This window comes from Musca vetustissima, unplaced genomic scaffold (assembly GCF_032173495.1).
Source record: "Musca vetustissima isolate MV318-11 ecotype Yass unplaced genomic scaffold, APGP_CSIRO_Mvet_v1 utg959, whole genome shotgun sequence".
NCBI lineage: Eukaryota > Metazoa > Arthropoda > Insecta > Diptera > Muscidae > Musca > Musca vetustissima.
The window spans coordinates 88,970-108,413 of NW_026874037.1; the positions used below are offsets into that span (position 1 = coordinate 88,970).

Here is a 19,444-nt window from a genome sequence, read left to right on the forward strand (position 1 = left end):
TTAAAGATTATTTTTTCAAGGCCTCAGACAAGGCGTGGATTTTTTAAAGATTATTTTTTCAAGGCCTCAGACAAGGCGTGGATTTTTTAAAGATTATTTTTTCAAGGCCTCAGACAAGGCGTGGATTTTTTAAAAAAAATTTTTAATTTTTCAGATAAAATGTTATAAACCTGACATAACATCCGAAATATAATGAACTTGAATCCAATTACTACAAAATATACCGCATTGGCGGTATATTTAATTGTCCTGCTTGTGTCACCTTTGATACAAGCGAATGACTCCAGTGATGAGACCTATAACATTGGTGGGGTACTGGCCGACTATATCAGCAATAAGACATTTGTGGATGTTATATCGGTAAGGAATTAAAATGTCTTCAAAAGTGGACTTCAGAGTTTTTTTTTAATATTTTTTTTATTAAATTAAAATTTTTTTTCAGGAACTAAATTTCAATTCCAAATACAAGACCAGTCGTCGCATGACCTACTATGGCAAGACGATACGCATGGACAAGAATCCCATAAAGACGGTGTTCAATGTGTGTGACAAGCTGATCGATAAGAGGGTAAGTTCGCAGATTTTCTCTTTAAAATTTATTTTGCAATTCCCCCCTCAATCCAATTCCTCCAATTTCATATCCATGCGATGATCACTACCATAGGTGTGTATAATTTCCATTTCACCCAAAAATGTGAATATCAAAAATATCAAATAAATTAAAATCATAAAAATGCCCAGGCTTCGTCGCAAAATAAAGTTCGTCGAGCTGGCACCAAATATCAGCAGTATTAGCCCTATTATTAGAAATACCGTAATATTTACACCCATTGTACCCTCGGCAATTGTCTGAAAAAGGGACAAAATTTTATTTTAATTCTTGGAAAGAAAATTGGGGATACCTTTTTATTGGTACGCAGCTCCGCAGAGACTCCTGCCTTATATGTCATGCCAAGACCAATGCCTATTAGGATATCTGAAAAAATATTATTTTTAATAAATCCACGCCTTGAAGGTCCCTGAAAAAATTATTTTTAATAAATCCACGCCTTGAAGGTTCCTGAAAAAAAATATTTTTAATAAATCCACGCCTTGAAGGTCCCTGAAAAAATTATTTTTAATAAATCCACGCCTTGAAGGTCCCTGAAAAAATTATTTGGAATAAATCCACGCCTTGGTGGTCCCTGAAAAAATTATTTTTAATAAATCCACGCCTTGAAGGTCCCTGAAAAAATTATTTTTAATAAATCCACGCCTTGAAGGTCCATGAAAAAATTATTTTTAATAAATCCACGCCTTGAAGGTCCATGAAAAAATTATTTTTAATAAATCCACGCCTTGAAGGTCCCTGAAAAAATTATTTTTAATAAATCCACGCCTTGAAGGTCCCTGAAAAAATTATTTTTAATAAATCCACGCCTTGGTGGTCCCTGAAAAAATTATTTTTAGTAAAACCACGCCTTGAAGGTCCCTGAAAAAGTTATTTTTAATAAAACCACGCCTTGAAGGTCCTTAGAAGAATTTCTTCTTTAATAAATCCACGCCTTGAAGGTCCCTGAAAAAAATATTTTTAATAAATCCACGCCTTGAAGGTCCCTGAAAAAATTATTTTTAATAAATCCACGCCTTGGTGGTCCCTGAAAAAATTATTTTTAATAAATCCACGCCTTGAAGGTCCCTGAAAAAATTATTTTTAATAAATCCACGCCTTGAAGGTCCCTGAAAAAAATATATATTTTTTTAAATAGAGGACCTTTGATATACTCACTAAACATCGGTCCTCCAAAACATGCGGCAAAGCCCATTTTCTGATAGCCCTGACGAGCCAAGGCCACATTTGCCACCAAATCACCAATGCTGTTGCCCCAAGCTAAAAGAGTGCAACCCAAGAAAGAGTTGCTACGCTGCGTGGTCAAACCCAAGACATTCAGGATGCTAATCGTCTCGGCCGCACAGGCATAGATGACATAAATTGAACCCAGAGCTGACAGGAGAGCAAAATACTAAAAGTTCTCTAAATCTTAAAAAAAGTAATCTTCCAAAAAATAAAAATACCTTACCTTATGAAATTCCGGCGTAATATCTGTTCGACTTCTACAAAATGCCAACATAGCCAAGGGTACTGTCAAAATTGCTGAACCAACCCACAATGGAATTCCAAACAGAAAAAATTCCCCTCCCACCAGAGCCCAGCTTATGCAGACCGGCAATCCAATCAACTGCAGACAATTCAGAAGTTTTGACCAACCATGATCATCTAGCTCAAAATCCACAATGGGTATCAGAAGTTTCAGTGCGAATTCGATGGGAGCTTTTAACAGCATTATGGTGTGATCCCATCTACCACCCTCCAGCCATTCGTCTCGATCAATAGGATTTATTGCATTCCAGAATTGTTGAAAGAGTAAATAATTGGCATGGTGTTCGGTGTTGAAGGGTATAGAGTTCCGCTCCATCTGCTGGCTGCAGCTACGTGAATGGATTTCGAAGTGGGCCTCTCGTGACAAACGGGAAAAGTATTCAGAAGCTTAGGAGGGGGTGCGCAAGATTAGGTAAGGGCTCTCAAAGGCAATGAGAGGAAGCTATACTTACAGATGCTTGAAAGACTTCGCGAATCGGCTTTCATTGCTGAAATGGAGGATTTTTTTTAAAATATTTTTTGGGAATAAACTAAGGCTTGGATTTTTTAAGAATAATTTTTTCAAGGATCTACAAAAGGCGTTGAATTTTTAAAGAATATAACTTTCAAGGATCTATACAAGGCGTGGATTCTTTAAAGAATATTTTTTCAAGGATCAAGGATTTTTAAAGAATATTTTTTCAAGGATCAAGGATTTTTTAAAGAATATTTTTTTCAAGGATCTACACAAGGCGTGAATTTTTTAAAGAATATTTTTTTCAAGGATCAAGTATTTTTTTAAGAATATTTTTCAAGGATCAAGGATTTTTTAAAGAATATTTTTTTCAAGGATCTACACAAGGCGTGAATTTTTTAAAGAATATTTTTTTAAAGGATCAAGGATTTTTTAAAGAATATTTTTTCAAGGATCAATGATTTTTTAAAGAATATTTTTTTCAAGGATCAAGGATTTTTTAAAGAATATTTTTTCAAGGATCAAGGATTTTTTAAAGAATATTTTTTTCAAGGATCTACACAAGGCGTGGATTTTTTAAAGAATATTTTTTTCAAGGATCAAGGATTTTTTAAAGATTATTTTTTTCAAGGATCAAGGATTTTTTAAAGAATATTTTTTTCAAGGATCTACACCAGGCGTGGATTTTTTAAAGAATATTTTTTTCAAGGATCAAGGATTTTTTAAAGAATATTTTTTCAAGGATCAAGGATTTTTTAAAGAATATTTTTTTCAAGGATCTACACAAGGCGTGGATTTTTTAAAGAATATTTTTTTCAAGGATCAAGGATTTTTTAAAGATTATTTTTTTCAAGGATCAAGGATTTTTTAAAGAATATTTTTTTCAAGGATCTACACCAGGCGTGGATTTTTTAAAGAATATTTTTTTCAAGGATCAAGGATTTTTTAAAGAATATTTTTTCAAGGATCAAGGATTTTTTAAAGAATATTTTTTTCAAGGATCTACACAAGGCGTTCCTTGTATTGATGCTTCCACAATCTTTTTATTCCTACCTTTCACTTTTTGCACAACCAAATATTGATCCAGACATACGACCACAATATAACACAAATAGATACCCAAGATCCCTAGAAGTAACACAAGAATCCCAATAAAAAGCCTCCCCTTCACTTCAAATTAAAAAAAAAAATACATCCACTACATACCTACACCCTCCCACACCGTTATGGCCTTATCCGTAATCATGCTATAATCGATGAATACCACAGCCAACAATAAAAACAAGCAATCCCTTAGAAAGTTACTGGGCTGTGTAACAAAGGGTACAAAGGCCACAATACACCCCGCCACACAAAACACTACAAATAATCCGCCAGCCATAATATCAGAATATAGGCGGCGCGATTCACCACTCAAACCCGTCAAACTGGTCATCATATCGGGAGCACAATTGCCAAATGCCAGCAGTGTAACACCGGCCACATTTTCATTTAGACCCAACATCGTGGAAAGGACCTTCAGGGAGGGGCAGAAACTGCAAGGGCAAAATTATTTTTGAAAAAAAAATAAATTCCGCTAGGAGTGTATCCTTAACTTACAACCCATCAGCAGTGGAGCCTAGAATTAGGAACAGCAAAGCACAACATAGAAGTAGGGCCACAATCCCACCCACCACCAGCACCATCTGGCTGGTATCGATTCGGCAGTAAAACAGTTCGATGTAATTAAAAATGAAAACATCTTCCGAACACTGGGCGGTGGCGCGAACATAGTCACAACGTTTATCATAGGGCAGAGTATTGACCAGGGCACATGTTAGCTGCAATGGAATATAATGGAAATATTTAATAGACCCAATGGGGAATTTATTTTATTATTGATATGCTTACCGTATGAACATCCTGTACGAAGTTGTCATGCGGTAGAAAATAGGGAAAGGTCGTATTGCTGCTATTGAAATTTTCTATTAACATCCGGTCTATAATAAAATGTTTTCATAAATTAAAATATTTTAATATTTTAAGATTGGCAACTGAATGCACGCATTTATAATAGGGAGAACTTTATACTTGAGCGCCTAAAAGTATGCTCAATATTTTGTAGAGTTTATAAACGCTATAAAGAAGGGATTTAAAGACCAGTTTTGTATCATAATATTATAACAGCCGTTAATTAAAAGAAATATTTTTCGTGGACTTGACAAGGCGGGGTGTACAATAGGCGTGGATTTTTTAAATAATATTTTTCAAGATCTACACTTGGCGTGGATGTTTAAAAAACATTTTTCAAGGTCTAAAAAATGTTTTTCAAGGTCTATAATAGGCGTAGCTTTTTTAAATAATATTTTCCAAGGTCTATAATAGGCGTGGATATTTAAAGAATATTTTTTCATTGTCTACAATAGGCGTGGATATTAAAAGAATATTTTTTTCATGGTCTACTATAGCCGTGGATATTTAAAGAATATTTTAAAGGTCTAGAATAGGCGTGTAAATTTAAAGAATATTTTTTCAAGGTCTAGAACAGGTGTGTATTTTTTACACCTTGTTTTAATCCTTTCAAAAAAAAAACAGTCTTTTTCAAGGATTATAACCACGCCTTGTTTTAATCCTTGAAAATTATTTTTTTATAAAACTGTGCCTTGTTTTAATCCTTGAAAATTTTATTTTAAACCACGCCTTTTTTAGTCCTTGAAAAAATATGTTTAACTAACATATGCCTGCTACTTCGTTAGCGAATGAGCGTTATATTTAAAGATGTATTAACATATTATTTTATTTTCACAGAAAACGGCATAAGTCTGAAAAACTAAGCTATCCACACATTAATATCGACCATAAATTTAATTTGAGTACCATTTTGTACAAAAATTTCATGATTCGAGCTCTACAGGTTCACCCAAATTAAAATTGTACCAAATTTAACACACATTATTTCTAAGATTACCCACCTCAACTTTCCAACAAAACTTCATGCATACCCCGATCCTACGATTCCAAGTCTATGGTTCACCCACAATTTTACCAAATTTAGTACACAATAGTACGAATTTCCCATACCTCCTATTTAACCCAAACCCTCACCTCCCCACAGTTTTTCTAAATCCGAGTTTCAGAATTCCAAATCTATCGGTTCATCCACAATTCAATTTGTACCAAATTTAGTACAAAGTAGTACGAATTTCCAAGACTTCCTACATACCCCAAACCTTCACCCCCAAAGTGATCCTAAATCCAAGTTTCAGGATACCAATTCTATAGGTTCCATCTTAACCCAAACCAACACCCCCACAGTGATCCTAGATCCATGTTTCAGGATTCCAACTCTATCGGTACACCCACATTTCAAATTGTACCAAATTTAGTACACAATAGTGAGAACTTCCTAAACTACCCCTAAAGTGATCCTAAATCCAAATTTCAGGATTCCAACTCTATCGGTTCACCCACAATTCAAATTGTACCAAATTTAGTACACAGTAGTACCAATTTCTAAAACATCCTACATATCCCAAACATTCACTCCCACAGTGATCCTAAATCCAAGTTTCAGGATTCGATACACCCACAATTCAAATTGTACCAAATTTAGTACACAATAGTACGAATTTCCAATACTTCCTACATACCCCAATCCTACATCCCAACAGTGATACTAAATTCAAGTTTCCGGATTCCAATTCTATCGGTTCGCCCACAATTCAAACTGTACTAAATTTAGTACACAGTAGTACAAACTCTATCAGTTCACCCACAATTCAAATTGTACCAAATTTAGTACACATTAGTAAAAATTTTTAAAACTTTGTACATATCTCGATCTTACACCTCAACAGTGATCATGACTCCAAATTTCATGATTCTAGCTCTATTGGTTCGCCTAAAATTCAAAATGTACCGAATTTTGTACCATTTAGTACCAATGAATATAAATTGCTTAAACTGAATCCTGACCCCAATCCTACATCCCTACAATGATCCTAACTCCAAATTTCATTGTTCCAGCTCTATCGGTTCATCCAAATCCAAATTGTACCAATTATAGTACGATTTAGTACTTTTCGTACACATCATCTGTAAACAATTTCCAAAACTACAAACATATTCCATTCCTACACTCCGACGCTAATGTTAATTTCAAATTTTACGATTCCAGCTCGATTTGTACCTCCAAAATAAATTTGCACCAAATATAGTACCATAGAGTACTTTTCGTACACATGAGCATAGGCTTTCAAAACCATCTCCTTAAATGGAACCTATTTCTCAACCTTAATTCACACTCCAAAGTTCAAGTTTTTAGCGTTATCCGTTCACATGCACGAAATTGTACAAAATTTAGTACATTTTCGTACTTTTCGGATAGTTATAGTTCATATTTCCAAAAACCCTTGGGTACATCTATCCTACACTTCATCAGCGACCACCAATCAGAGTTCTAGCTCCACCGGTATCACATTTAGTACTTTTCGTATCGTTCTAGTTACCCTCACCCAAAATTTCAAGATTCTTGCTTCAGCCGTTTCGTCTGGGCGTTGATGAATAGATCCTTGAAAAACAATTTTTAATAAATCCACGCCTCAGTAGATCCTTGAAAAACAATTTTTAATAAATCCACGCCTCAGTAGATCCTTGAAAAACAATTTTTAATAAATCCACGCCTCAGTAGATCCTTGAAAAACTATTTTTAATAAATCCACGCCTCAGTAGATCCTTGAAAAAACTATTTTTAATAAATCCACGCCTCAGTAGATCCTTGAAAAACTATTTTTAATAAATCCATTTGTAATAAATCCACGCCTCAGTAGATCCTTGAAAAACAATTTTTAATAAATCCACGCCTCAGTAGATCCTTGAAAAACAATTTTTAATAAATCCACGCCTCAGTAGATCCTTGAAAAACAATTTTTAATAAATCCACGCCTCAGTAGATCCTTGAAAAACTATTTTTAATAAATCCACGCCTCAGTAGATCCTTGAAAAACAATTTTTAATAAATCCACGCCTCAGTAGATCCTTGAAAAACTATTTTTAATAAATCCACGCCTCAGTAGATCCTTGAAAACCTATTTTTAATAAATCCACGCCTCAGTACATCCTTGCCTTGGTCCTTGAAAAATATTTTTAAAAAATCCGTACGTTAGTTATTTCTGTATAAATAATTTCCCTTACAAATCCCTCCACCCAGTGCTCATATTTCCTATTACTTTCCATGTCACAAGACCAAAATGCCAAGTAATTGAATTGGAAATAATTTTATTTCATTGCTACCGATAATGTTGAGGACATACCATGTCCTCATCCATATCTGTTGCTTATTTACCAAAATTGGCAGCCAGGCATCGCCGGAGAATAATTTCATTTGCATTTTCATTCAATTTCATCCTGCCTTACTCTTCCAACTTCTGTTTGTGTTTCCGACTATTTGTCTTCTTAATGTAATTCTCATTCTCTTCTTCTTCTCTACTTCTTTCTTCCTTAGGTCTATGCCGTTGTCGTATCACATGAATCCACCTCAGGTGACCTATCACCGGCTGCTGTTAGCTACACCAGTGGTTTCTTTCAAATACCTGTTATTGGCATCTCATCGCGTGATGCTGCCTTCTCCGACAAAAATATTCATGTGTCCTTCTTGCGTACCGTACCGCCGTACTATCATCAGGCCGATGTGTGGTTGGAGATGTTAAATCATTTTGGTTATACGAAGGTAGGATGGGGTAGACTATTGAATAGAGTTGCCACAAGGGAATTTGTGTTCAATTTTCGTTGTTGTTCTTTTTTGCAGGTAATTATTATCCACAGCTCCGATACTGATGGTCGTGCCATATTGGGTAGATTCCAAACAACATCCCAGACCTATTATGATGACATTGATGTAAGGGCCACTGTGGAAATGATTGTGGAATTTGAACCGAAACTGGATAGTTTTGCGGAACATTTGATTGAAATGAAAACGGCCCAGAGCAGGGTGTATTTACTATATGCCAGGTGAGGGGAAGTAATGGCACTAAGAGAGGGAGGTGAAATAAAATTTTGTGTTTTCTTGCAGTACCGAAGATGCCCAGGTAATATTCCGTGATGCTGCCACCTATAACATGACGGAGGCCGGCCACGTATGGATTGTCACCGAACAGGCCTTGAGTGCTCCCAATACCCCAGATGGTGTTTTGGGTTTACAGCTGGAACATGTCAACAATGATCATTCACATATTAAGGTGGGCTCAGAGGAGTTATGAAATTTAATTTGTTGTTTTCATATTGTTGTTGTTATTTTTTTAGGATTCTGTGTACGTCTTGGCCTCCGCCATCATTGAAATGCGGCAAAATGAAACGATTACCGAGCCACCCAAGAATTGTGATGATTCGGGGGTCAATTGGGAGTCAGGTAAGGGCAATTTTTTAAAAAATATTTTGTCAAGGACCTTGACAAGGGAGGGGGGTTTTCATGTACCAACTGTGGCGTTACCTACCCAAGGCATAGATTTTTTTAAAAATATTTTTGAAGGACCTACCCAAGGATCTACCCAAGTCATGGATTTTATTAAAAATATTTTTTCAAGGATCTGCCCATGGCGTGGATTTTTTAAAAATATTTTTTCAAGAACCTACCCGTGGATTTTTTAAAAATATTTTTTCAAGGATCTACCGAGGAGTGATTTTATTAAAAATATTTTTTCAAGGATCTACCGAAGCGTGGTTTTATTAAAAATATTTTTTTAAGGATCTACACAAGGCGTGGATTTTTTAAAAATATTTTTTTTAAGGACCTACGCAAGGCGTGGATTTTTTAAAAATATTTTTTTTAAGGACCTACGCAAGGCGTGGATTTTTTAAAAATATTTTTTTCAAGGACCTACGCAAGGCGTGGATTTTTTAAAAATATTTTTTTCAAGGACCTACGCAAGGCGTGGATTTTTTAAAAATATTTTTTTTCAAGGAACTACGCAAGGCGTGCATTTTTTAAAAATATTTTTTTCAAGGACCTACGCAAGGCGTGGATTTTTTAAAAATATTTTTTTCAAGGACCTACCCAAGGATCTGCTCAAGGCGTGGATTTTTTAAAAATATTTTTTCAAGGACCTACCCAAGGATCTGCTCAAGGCGTGGATTTTTTAAAAATATTTTTTCAAGGACCTACCCAAGGATCTGCTCAAGGCGTGGATTTTTTAAAAATATTTTTTCAAGGACCTACCCAAGGATCTGCTCAAGGCGTGGATTTTTTAAAAATATTTTTTCAAGGACCTACCCAAGGATCTGCTCAAGGCGTGGATTTTTTAAAAATATTTTTTCAAGGACCTACCCAAGGATCTGCTCAAGGCGTGGATTTTTTAAAAATATTTTTTCAAGAATCTACCCAAAGGCGTGGATTTTTTAAAAATATTTTTTCAAGAATTCCCTAAGGCGTGGATTTTTTAAAAATATTTTTTCAAGAACCTACCCAAGGCGTGGATTTTTTAAAAATATTTTTTCAAGGACCTACCCAAGGCGTGGATTTTTTAAAAATATTTTTTCAAGGACCTACCCAAGGCGTGGATTTTTTAAAAATATTTTTTCAAGGACCTACCCAAGGCGTGGTTTTTTTAAAAATATTTTTTCAAGGACCTGCCCAAGGCGTGAATTTTTTAAAAATATATTTTCTAAAGGAGTAGATTTTTTAATTATTTTTAAGAACTTACCCATGACGTAAATTTAAAAAATGTTTTAAGGACCTACCCAAGGCTTGGATTTTTAAAAATATTTCTTAAGGACTCTTATAAGGCCTGAATTTTTTATCTTTCAGGTAAACGCCTCTTTCATTATCTGAAAACCCGAAATATTACCGGAGAAACGGGCCAGGTGGCCTTTGATGATAATGGAGATCGCATTTATGCCGGCTATCATGTCATCAATATGAGACCCAAACAGAAGAGACAAATTGTGGGAGAATTCTACTATGATCCGGTAAGAGCTACGAACTTTCAAAAATGTATTTAATTCTTAATAGATTTTCTCTCAACCCCGTAGGCCAAGGCCACCATGCGCTTGCACATCAACGACAGCCTGATAATATGGCCTGGTAGGCAGCGTAAGAAACCCGAGGGTATTATGATACCCACACATCTCAAGGTGTTGACCATTGAAGAGAAACCCTTTGTCTATGTGAGAAGGCTAACAGATGATGAGGTGGCCTGTGTGGATGATGAGGTGCCATGTCCCCTGTTTAATAATACCAACGGAGTGGGTGAGTATGACATATTTTTCAGAATTCAAATTTCCATTACTTAATTTCTGAACATTTCTTCCCCCTCTAGAAAATGACTATTGCTGTCGAGGCTATTGCATTGATCTCCTCAAGGCTTTGTCGCAGCGCATTAATTTCACCTATGAACTTGGTCTCTCGCCGGATGGACAATTTGGTCATTATATTTTGAAAAATTCCACCACAGGCACCCTACCCTCCACACCACCCAAAAAAGAATGGACTGGCTTAATCGGAGAATTGGTCAATGAACGGGCGGACATGATTGTTGCACCACTAACCATTAATCCAGAGCGTGCCGAATATATTGAATTTTCAAAACCATTCAAATATCAAGGCATTACAATACTCGAAAAGAAACCATCCCGATCGAGTACTTTAGTGTCTTTCCTGCAGCCATTCAGTAACACGCTGTGGATATTGGTAGTGGTGTCAGTCCATGTGGTGGCCTTAGTACTATATCTGTTGGATAGGTAAGTTAAGTGGGTGGGGATGGGAGTAGTATGGTAGCAAAACTGAAATCTACTGGGCGTCGAAATACGAAGTTGCAAGCAAAGCATGGTTTAAAATCTCAAGATCACAATCCTCAAATCTATACTAATTATGAGCAGGGTTCGGTGGATATTTTAAAAATATTTACTCGAGGATTCTGCAAGAAATATTTTTTTTAAATATATATTTTTTAAGGATAACCTAAGGCGTGGATAAAAAATATGTTTTTCAATCGTATTTTTTTCAAAGATCATAGGAGGCGTGAATTTTTTAAAAATATTTTTTGAAGGGTCATAGGAGGAGGCGTGGATTTTTTAAAAATATTTTTTGAAGGATCATAGGAGGAGGCGTGGATTTTTTAAAAATATTTTTTGAAGGGTCATAGGAGGAGGCGTGGATTTTTTAAAAATATTTTTTGAAGGGTCATAGGAGGAGGCGTGGATTTTTTAAAAATATTTTTTGAAGGGTCATAGGAGGAGGCGTGGATTTTTTAAAAATATTTTTTGAAGGGTCATAGAAGGAGGCGTGGATTTTTTAAAAATATATTTTGAAGGGTCATAGGATGAGGCGTGCATTTTTTAAAAATATTTTTTTAAGGGTAATAGGGGGCCTGGATGGGAGGATGAGGCCTGGATGGCATTACCGAACCCTGCTCTCAAAATATTGTAACATTTTCATTTTTTTCTCAGCAAATTTCTCCCTCTCTTTTTTCTCTTTGTAATATTACTAACAAATAATTTCTATATTTTTCGTAAAATAACTAACAACTGGGCATGAATTTTTTTAATAAAAATGAGACACATTTTTTTAAGAATTTTTCTCAATTTTTTAGCACATTTTTCTTTACCGATTTTTGAAATAATTTCAGAACCAAAAAATTGGTTACTAATCAGTTTTCTAAATTTCTCTCCTTTCTCCCTCACCTCCAAACAGATTCTCACCATTTGGCCGCTTTAAGCTTTCTCACGTCGACAGTCACGAAGAGAAAGCCTTAAATCTCAGTTCGGCCATATGGTTTGCCTGGGGTGTTCTACTGAACAGTGGCATTGGTGAGGGTACACCGCGTAGCTTTTCGGCCCGTGTTCTCGGCATGGTATGGGCTGGCTTTGCCATGATCATTGTCGCCTCGTATACTGCCAACTTGGCTGCCTTCCTCGTGTTGGAACGTCCGAAAACGAAGTTAAGTGGTATTAATGATGCCCGTCTGCGTAATACTATGGAGAATCTGACATGTGCCACAGTGAAAGGTTCATCGGTGGATATGTATTTTAGACGTCAGGTGGAATTGTCGAATATGTACCGGACCATGGAGGCGAATAATTATGACACGGCAGAACAGGCCATTGAGGATGTTAAGAAGGGGTAAGGAGATGGAATATCAAACGATGAAGAGAAAATATATTTATTTTCTCTCTCTCCCTTCTTCTCCTTTCTTTTTGAATATTTAGAAAGTTAATGGCTTTTATTTGGGACTCCTCCCGGCTGGAATATGAAGCCTCCAAGGATTGTGAATTGGTCACAGCTGGAGAGTTATTTGGTCGTAGCGGTTATGGTATTGGGCTGCAGAAAGGATCACCCTGGACTGATGCGGTTACTCTGACGATTCTGGAGTTTCATGAGAGTAAGTGAACAAAATATTTCGTTTAGGAACCAACATAGGGCGTGGTTTTATTAAAAATAATTTTTCAAGGACTTACCGAGGCTTAGTTTTATTAAAGAATATTTTTTCAAGGCCTCAGACGAGGCGTGGATTTTTTAAAGAATATTTTTTTCAAGAACCTTACAATGTGGATTTATTAAAGAATATTTTTTCAATGACCTCACAAGGCGTTGTTTTATTAAAGAATCTTTTTTCAAGGACCTTACAAGGCGTGGATTTATTAAAGAATATTTGTTCAAGGACCTTACAAGGCGTGGATTTATTAAAGAATATTTGTTCAAGGACCTTACAAGGCGTGGATTTATTAAAGAATATTTTTTCAAGGACCTTACAAGGCGTGGATTTATTAAAGAATATTTTTTCAAGGACCTTACAAGGCGTGGATTTATTAAAGAATATTTTTTCAAGGACCTTACAAGGCGTGGACTTATTAAAGAATATTTTTTCAAGGACCTTACAAGGCGTGGACTTATTAAAGAATATTTTTTCAAGGACCTTACAAGGCGTGGACTTATTAAAGAATATTTTTTCAAGGACCTTACAAGGCGTGGATTTATTAAAGAATATTTTTTCAAGGACTAAATAAGGCGTGGATTTATTAAAGAATATTTTTTCAAGGACTTGCCCAGGCGTGGATTTATTAAAGAATATTTTTTCTTTAATAAACCACGCCTGGTTTATTAAAGAATATTTTTTCAAGGACTAATTAGGGCGTGGATTTATTAAAGAATATTTTTCAAGGGCCAACTGATTTAGGGCGTGGATTTATTAAAGAATATTTTTCAAGGGCCAACTGATTTAGGGCGTGGATTTATTAAAGAATACTTTTTTAAGGACTAAATAAGGCGTGGATTTATTAAAGAATATTTTTTCAAGGACCTTACATTTTTTAAAGAACTCTTTTAAGGCATGGAATACTAATGTTGTTTTCTAATTCTTTTAGGTGGTTTCATGGAAGCCCTGGACAAAGCCTGGATATTCCATGGCAATGCCCAGCAATGTGAGCAGTTTGAAAAGACACCCAACACATTGGGTCTGAAAAATATGGCTGGTGTTTTCATATTGGTGGCAGCCGGCGTGGCCATAGGTGTGGGCCTCATCATCATCGAAGTGATTTACAAAAAACATCAGGTGAAGAAACAAAAAAGGATGGATATAGCACGACATGCAGCGGCCAAGTGGAGGGGTACTATAGAGGTGAGGACAAATTAATTTTTTAAAGGAGCACATAAAAATAAATCTATTTTTCCTCCCTCTCCCCCCTAGAAACGTAAAACCATACGCACCTCCCTGGCCATGCAGCGCCAGTATAATGTGGGCCTTAATTCCAACCCAGGCACCATTAGTTACACTGTCGACAAGCGGCGTTATCATCGCCTGGGTGGTGGTTCTCGTGTACCCGAGAAGGCCTGGTTGGGCGATAATGATATGTTGAGAAATCGCCGCTATTTGGATCCGGCTTTTAAACCCAAACATTCACCCAAAGTTCATGGTCCAATGTTGGGTAAAATTAAACATTCCGGAAATTTAATGCCACCCAAATATTCACCAGGCTATACCAGTGATGTTTCACATTTGGTGGTGTAAGCGGAAGGAGAGAGAGACGGAGAAACCCACACTCCCTTCCAATGGATTTAAGGTTCCGAACTACAAACGGCATGTGGTTTATTGTATTTGTAGCAATATATATTTTTTTATAAATTTATATAATATTTTTTAACATGAATTCAAAACCAGTTTTGCTCATTATTATATTTTTGTCAACCCAAAAAATTGGTGTTAAATTTTAGGTTTGAAATTATCACTCGTTTAGCTTTTTATTGTTAATTTTTTATATTAAAAAATAATAGAATTAAGTCAAACATTTAACAAGAAAGTTAACAAATTCAATGTGAAAAAAACTAGTTCAAAATTTATTGAAAAATATGAGAAAAAATCTCAAAATCTAATAAATGTTTTTAGTGTGATTGAAATGGAAATGTGGTTTTATTTTGTGTAGATCCTTGAAAAAATATTCTTTAAAAATGCACGCCTACAACTAATGGGGTCTCTTGAAAAAATATTCTTTAAAAAATGCACGCCTTGTATTGGCCCTCCAAAAAATATTCTGTAAAGAATCCACGCCTTGTGTAGATCCTTGAAAAAATATTCTTTGGAAAATTCACGCCTTGTAGAAGTCTTTGAAAGAACATTCTTTAAAAAATGCACGCCTTGTGTAGATGGTTGAAAAAATATTCTTTAAAAAATCCATGTCTTATGTAGATCCTTGAAAAAATATTCTTTAAAAAATCCACGCCTTGTGTAGATCCTTTAAAAAGATATTCTTTAAAAAATCCACGTCTTATGTAGATCCTTTAAAAAAATATTCTTTAAAAAATCCACGCCTTGTGCAGATGGTTGAAAAAATATTCTTTAAAAAATCCACGCCTTGTGTAGATCCTTTAAAAAATATTCTTTTAAAAATCTACGCTTTGTGTAGATCCTTTAAAAAAATATTCTTTAAAAAATCCACGCCTTGTGTAGATCCTCGGTTGTGACAGCACTTTCGTTCCATAAGCCGAGCTTAGAAATGATTTCCTTCTGCGTGAACCATCAGCTGGTTCGCTTTTATATGCCTTCTGGGCTGGGGCATCTTCATCCATTCTTACAACATGACCTAGCCAACGTAGCCGCCGCAGTTCAATACTTCTAACAATGTCGATGTCCGATAATAGCTGGTACAACTCATAGTTCATTCGACGCCGACATTAACCGTCGACGCAGATCGGCCGTAGATATCTCGGAGAATTTTTCTTTCAAACACCCCAAGAGCTGCCCCATCTGCTTGCGTAAATACCCATGCTTCAGATCCATATAACAGCACGGGTAGTATCAGCGTCTTGTAAAGTATGATTTTGGTCTGGCTGGAGGTGGCCTTGTTTCTAAACTGCTTACTTAGACCATAGTAGCATCGGTTGGCCATCACTATCCTTCTCCGAACTTCAAAACTGATGTCATTCGTTTTCTTAATGGCGGTACCAAGGTATATAAAATCTTTAACCACCTCGAAGCTGTAGTTCTCAAGTTCCACAGTTGGACCGAGTCTACTGGACATCTGGCGCGTTGATACCATCTGCTAGGTCTTCTCGCCGTTTACTGTCAGACCCACTTTGGCAGACTCCTTCGCAATTTGTTCAAAGTTGGCTGTTACCGCACGCAATGTTCGACCCATTATATCGATGTCATCGGCGTAGGCGAGTAACATGTGTTGTTTGGTGTACAGAGTGTCATTTCTGTTCACCTTTGCGTCTCGTATGACCTTTTCCAGTATGATGTTAAAGAGATCACACGACAAACTGTCACCTTGTCTGAATCCTCGTTCGGTATTGAAAGGCCACGAGAGGTCCTTTGCGACTTTAAATGCTGTCCTTGTACCAGTTAAAGTTATCCTTCATAGCCGTAGGAATGTCGAATGTAGACATGCAGGAATGCCGAATGTAGACATGGTTTTAAACACCTCTGAGCGGATAGGGCTGTCGCATGCGACTTTATAGTCGACAAATACGTAGTATGTGTCGATGTGTTTATCGTGGCTATTTTCCAGGATTTGGCGCAGAGTGAAAATCTGGTCAATGGTGGATTTACCAGGTCTAAAGCCGCATTGGTATGATCCAATAATGTCATTGACCATTGGCTTCAGTCGTTCACACAGCACACTGGATAGCACTTTATATGCGATGAGAAGGAGACTTATTCCTCTAAAGTTGGCATATATCGTCCTGTCTACTTTTTTGTGCACGGGACACAAGATGCTGAGATTCCAATCATTGGGCATGTATTCCTCTAGCCAAATTGTACTAATCAGCTGCTGCATGCTCCTGACCAGCATCTGACCACCAGTCTTGAATAGTTCGGCTGGTAACCCATCGACACCTGCTGCTTTATTATTCTTCAGCCGATTGATTGCTATTCCGACCTCATCTTGACTAGGTGGTATACACTCTATACCGTCATCTATTATTGGTTCTGGGGTATCTTCTTCACCGCCACTATTTGATACCAGAAGCTTTTCAAAATACTCCTTCCAGATCCCCCTTCTTCATCGCTACAGGAGGATGTGCCTGCACCAAAACCTTCGGTTTGGTATTTTACTCGTTGATAAAATTTCCGGACTTCATTCTCGCTCCTGTACATCTCGATTTGCTCACGCTCAGGTTTTTCTTATTCTTTCTTCTTTTTTTCTGAAAACACGTTTCTCCTTTCTCCTCTTTTCTCACGATAATTGTCCATCGCGTTACGTGTTGCTACTGTCTGCAGGGTTGCCCTATACGCTGCGTTTTTCACATCAGTAGCATTACGACACTCCTGATCGTACCATGGATTTCTTGATGGTGGTCTTTGATACCTAAGTGTTGCTTTTGCTGTAGTTTGTAGGGAGTGGGCAATTCTTTGCCAAGTGCTTTCCTCAATCAGGTGGGTAAGTTGAGCGGAGTAGGCCCCTCGGCTACCTGTTGTGTTTGCAGCATTTCGACGTCGAGTTTCCGTGTTGTGTTAGATCGCACCTTTGCTTCAACATTAAGACGAGTGCGAACCTTGGCTGCTACAAGGTAGTGGTCCGAATCGATATTCGCTCCTCGGATCGTTCAGACGTCTAAAACACTGGATGAATGCCTTCCGTCCATCACAACATGATCAATTTTATTTCTCGTTGCTTGTTCAGTAGAGATCCTGGTGTATATCGAAATACTTGAATCTGGTGCTGCTAACTACCATGTTTTTTTTGCTGCCGCGAAGTCAATCAACCTCATGCCGTTGTCGGATGTTTCTTCATGAAGGCTGAATTTTCCGACGGTGGGGCCAAAGAAAATTTTCCCATCCATTTTTTGTCATTTTAATGTCATGGCCAGGGCAGCGATCATTTGCTGTTTCTAGGCGCTCATAAAATATGTCTTTGGTCTGCTCACCTTTGTCTTCGGTCGGAGCATGGGCGCAAATAAGCCCATACTCATCTGCTGGAGTGAATCTGGAGACGAGGTCTTTTATTCTCCTGTTCGGTCTGAGCATGGGAGCAAATAAGACTGATGTAGAAAAACTTCGCTTTTATGCGGATTATAGCAATCCGCTAATCTACTTTAGTGAATCTGGAGACGAGGTCTTTTATTCTCCTGTTAACCATAAATCCGCAGGCAAATTCATGTCTCGTTTCATGGCAGCTATAATACAGGGCGTAATCGTCTGATTTACTTACGCCAGTCCCTTTCCATCACATTTCCATTTCCATTCTTGAGTACATCCGCCAAAGCGAACACTGCGCCTGTTCTGTACAAAGTGCGCACATTCCAAGTGCAGATTCGCAGATCGTGGTCCTATGTACGTTTGCGGGGGTCGTCAACATTAGGGGGGTTTGGTTTTTTTTTCTTTGCTTTTTCATAGTAAAAGGGGTTTTCCGAGTGTAGGCAACTAACCCGACGCCTCAACCCATTTTTTTATAGTTCTTATGGGTGAACTATTGCAACGGGTGATGAAAATAGATAACCCAGGTGACACCGCGGGGAGGTCAGTGTCTACAATTGAGACGAAAAAGGGTCCAAAATAAGCCTGGACTTCGCCATGTTAAAGCCAATCAGACCCGTTGCTTGGTATCTATCATCCCCTATTTCTAAAAAATCCACGCCTTGTGTATATGGTTGAAAAAATATTTTTAAGAAATCCAAGCCTCGGAATTAAAATATATGTTAAAAATCCACCATAGACCTTGAAAAATATTAAAAGTAAAATCAGCTCGTCTATGAAAATCGACTCTCTGGCCAGCTAGCCAGCCGCCCAAGAGCTCTTCAGTTTGTTTACTATTGACTATTTTGTGTTTTTACTTTTCAATATAAAAATCCGCATTGATCCGGAATTATAAAACAATATCGATTAGATTATCGAATACCATTCTGTAAGTTTAGTCAAAACCAAAAATATTCGGTTAAAATCTTAATCCAAATCATGATTTATTGATTTATGACCGAGGTGACGTAAATTAGCAGTTAGTTGCCACTTATTTTCAAATAAAAATACAATTTTTTTCAAAATTGAAGTACCCACATAATTTATGCGAACGAATAGCTTCCACACGTTTTTTTTTTCTTCGGCCTAATGAAAATGAAAACAAACCAACAAACAAAAAAATTACCCTGCATTGCAATGTGACATCGATGATAAGCCACAGTCGACGTTAATTGGCCATTAAAAAGTGAATTACAAATAGCCACAGTTCCGATAATCGGTATTGACAGCAGGGATTAAAATTAATTTTTATTTTAACTAATTTTAAGTGATCAAGTTAACAGATTGCCGGTGAGTGAGTGTGTGTGTGTGAACGCATGAGTGTGGGAAGCATATGCGTTCCTTTGATTCGAATCACCACGGTGACGAGTTTTTATGCGTCTTGAGATAAGCGAAATGGAAATGTGTTAAAGATTATTATCGGGTACA

General features: G+C 36.8%; 2 protein-coding genes across 2 annotated transcripts; one reads left to right on the forward strand and one right to left on the reverse strand.

Annotated features, from left to right (window-relative positions):
- The first annotated feature begins 249 nt into the window (after window positions 1–249).
- Window positions 250–14,572, forward strand: LOC133330146 (glutamate [NMDA] receptor subunit 1). The gene is made up of 13 exons (XM_061538622.1): window positions 250–360; window positions 443–568; window positions 8,077–8,301; window positions 8,380–8,582; window positions 8,644–8,809; window positions 8,874–8,979; window positions 10,375–10,535; window positions 10,599–10,815; window positions 10,886–11,306; window positions 12,259–12,687; window positions 12,774–12,946; window positions 13,929–14,182; window positions 14,252–14,572. Exons 2-13 carry the CDS (start codon window positions 482–484, stop codon window positions 14,570–14,572), a joined length of 2,763 nt encoding a protein of 920 aa, XP_061394606.1. The 5' UTR covers window positions 250–360; window positions 443–481.
- Window positions 607–4,568, reverse strand: LOC133330124 (mitochondrial sodium/calcium exchanger protein-like). The gene is made up of 9 exons (XM_061538602.1): window positions 4,485–4,568; window positions 4,194–4,414; window positions 3,801–4,129; window positions 3,648–3,722; window positions 2,593–2,628; window positions 2,061–2,527; window positions 1,769–2,003; window positions 903–976; window positions 607–849 (listed from the first exon to the last, which is right to left on the reverse strand). Exons 1-9 carry the CDS (start codon window positions 4,566–4,568, stop codon window positions 616–618), a joined length of 1,755 nt encoding a protein of 584 aa, XP_061394586.1. The 3' UTR covers window positions 607–615.
- Window positions 14,573–19,444: the final 4,872 nt, after the last annotated feature.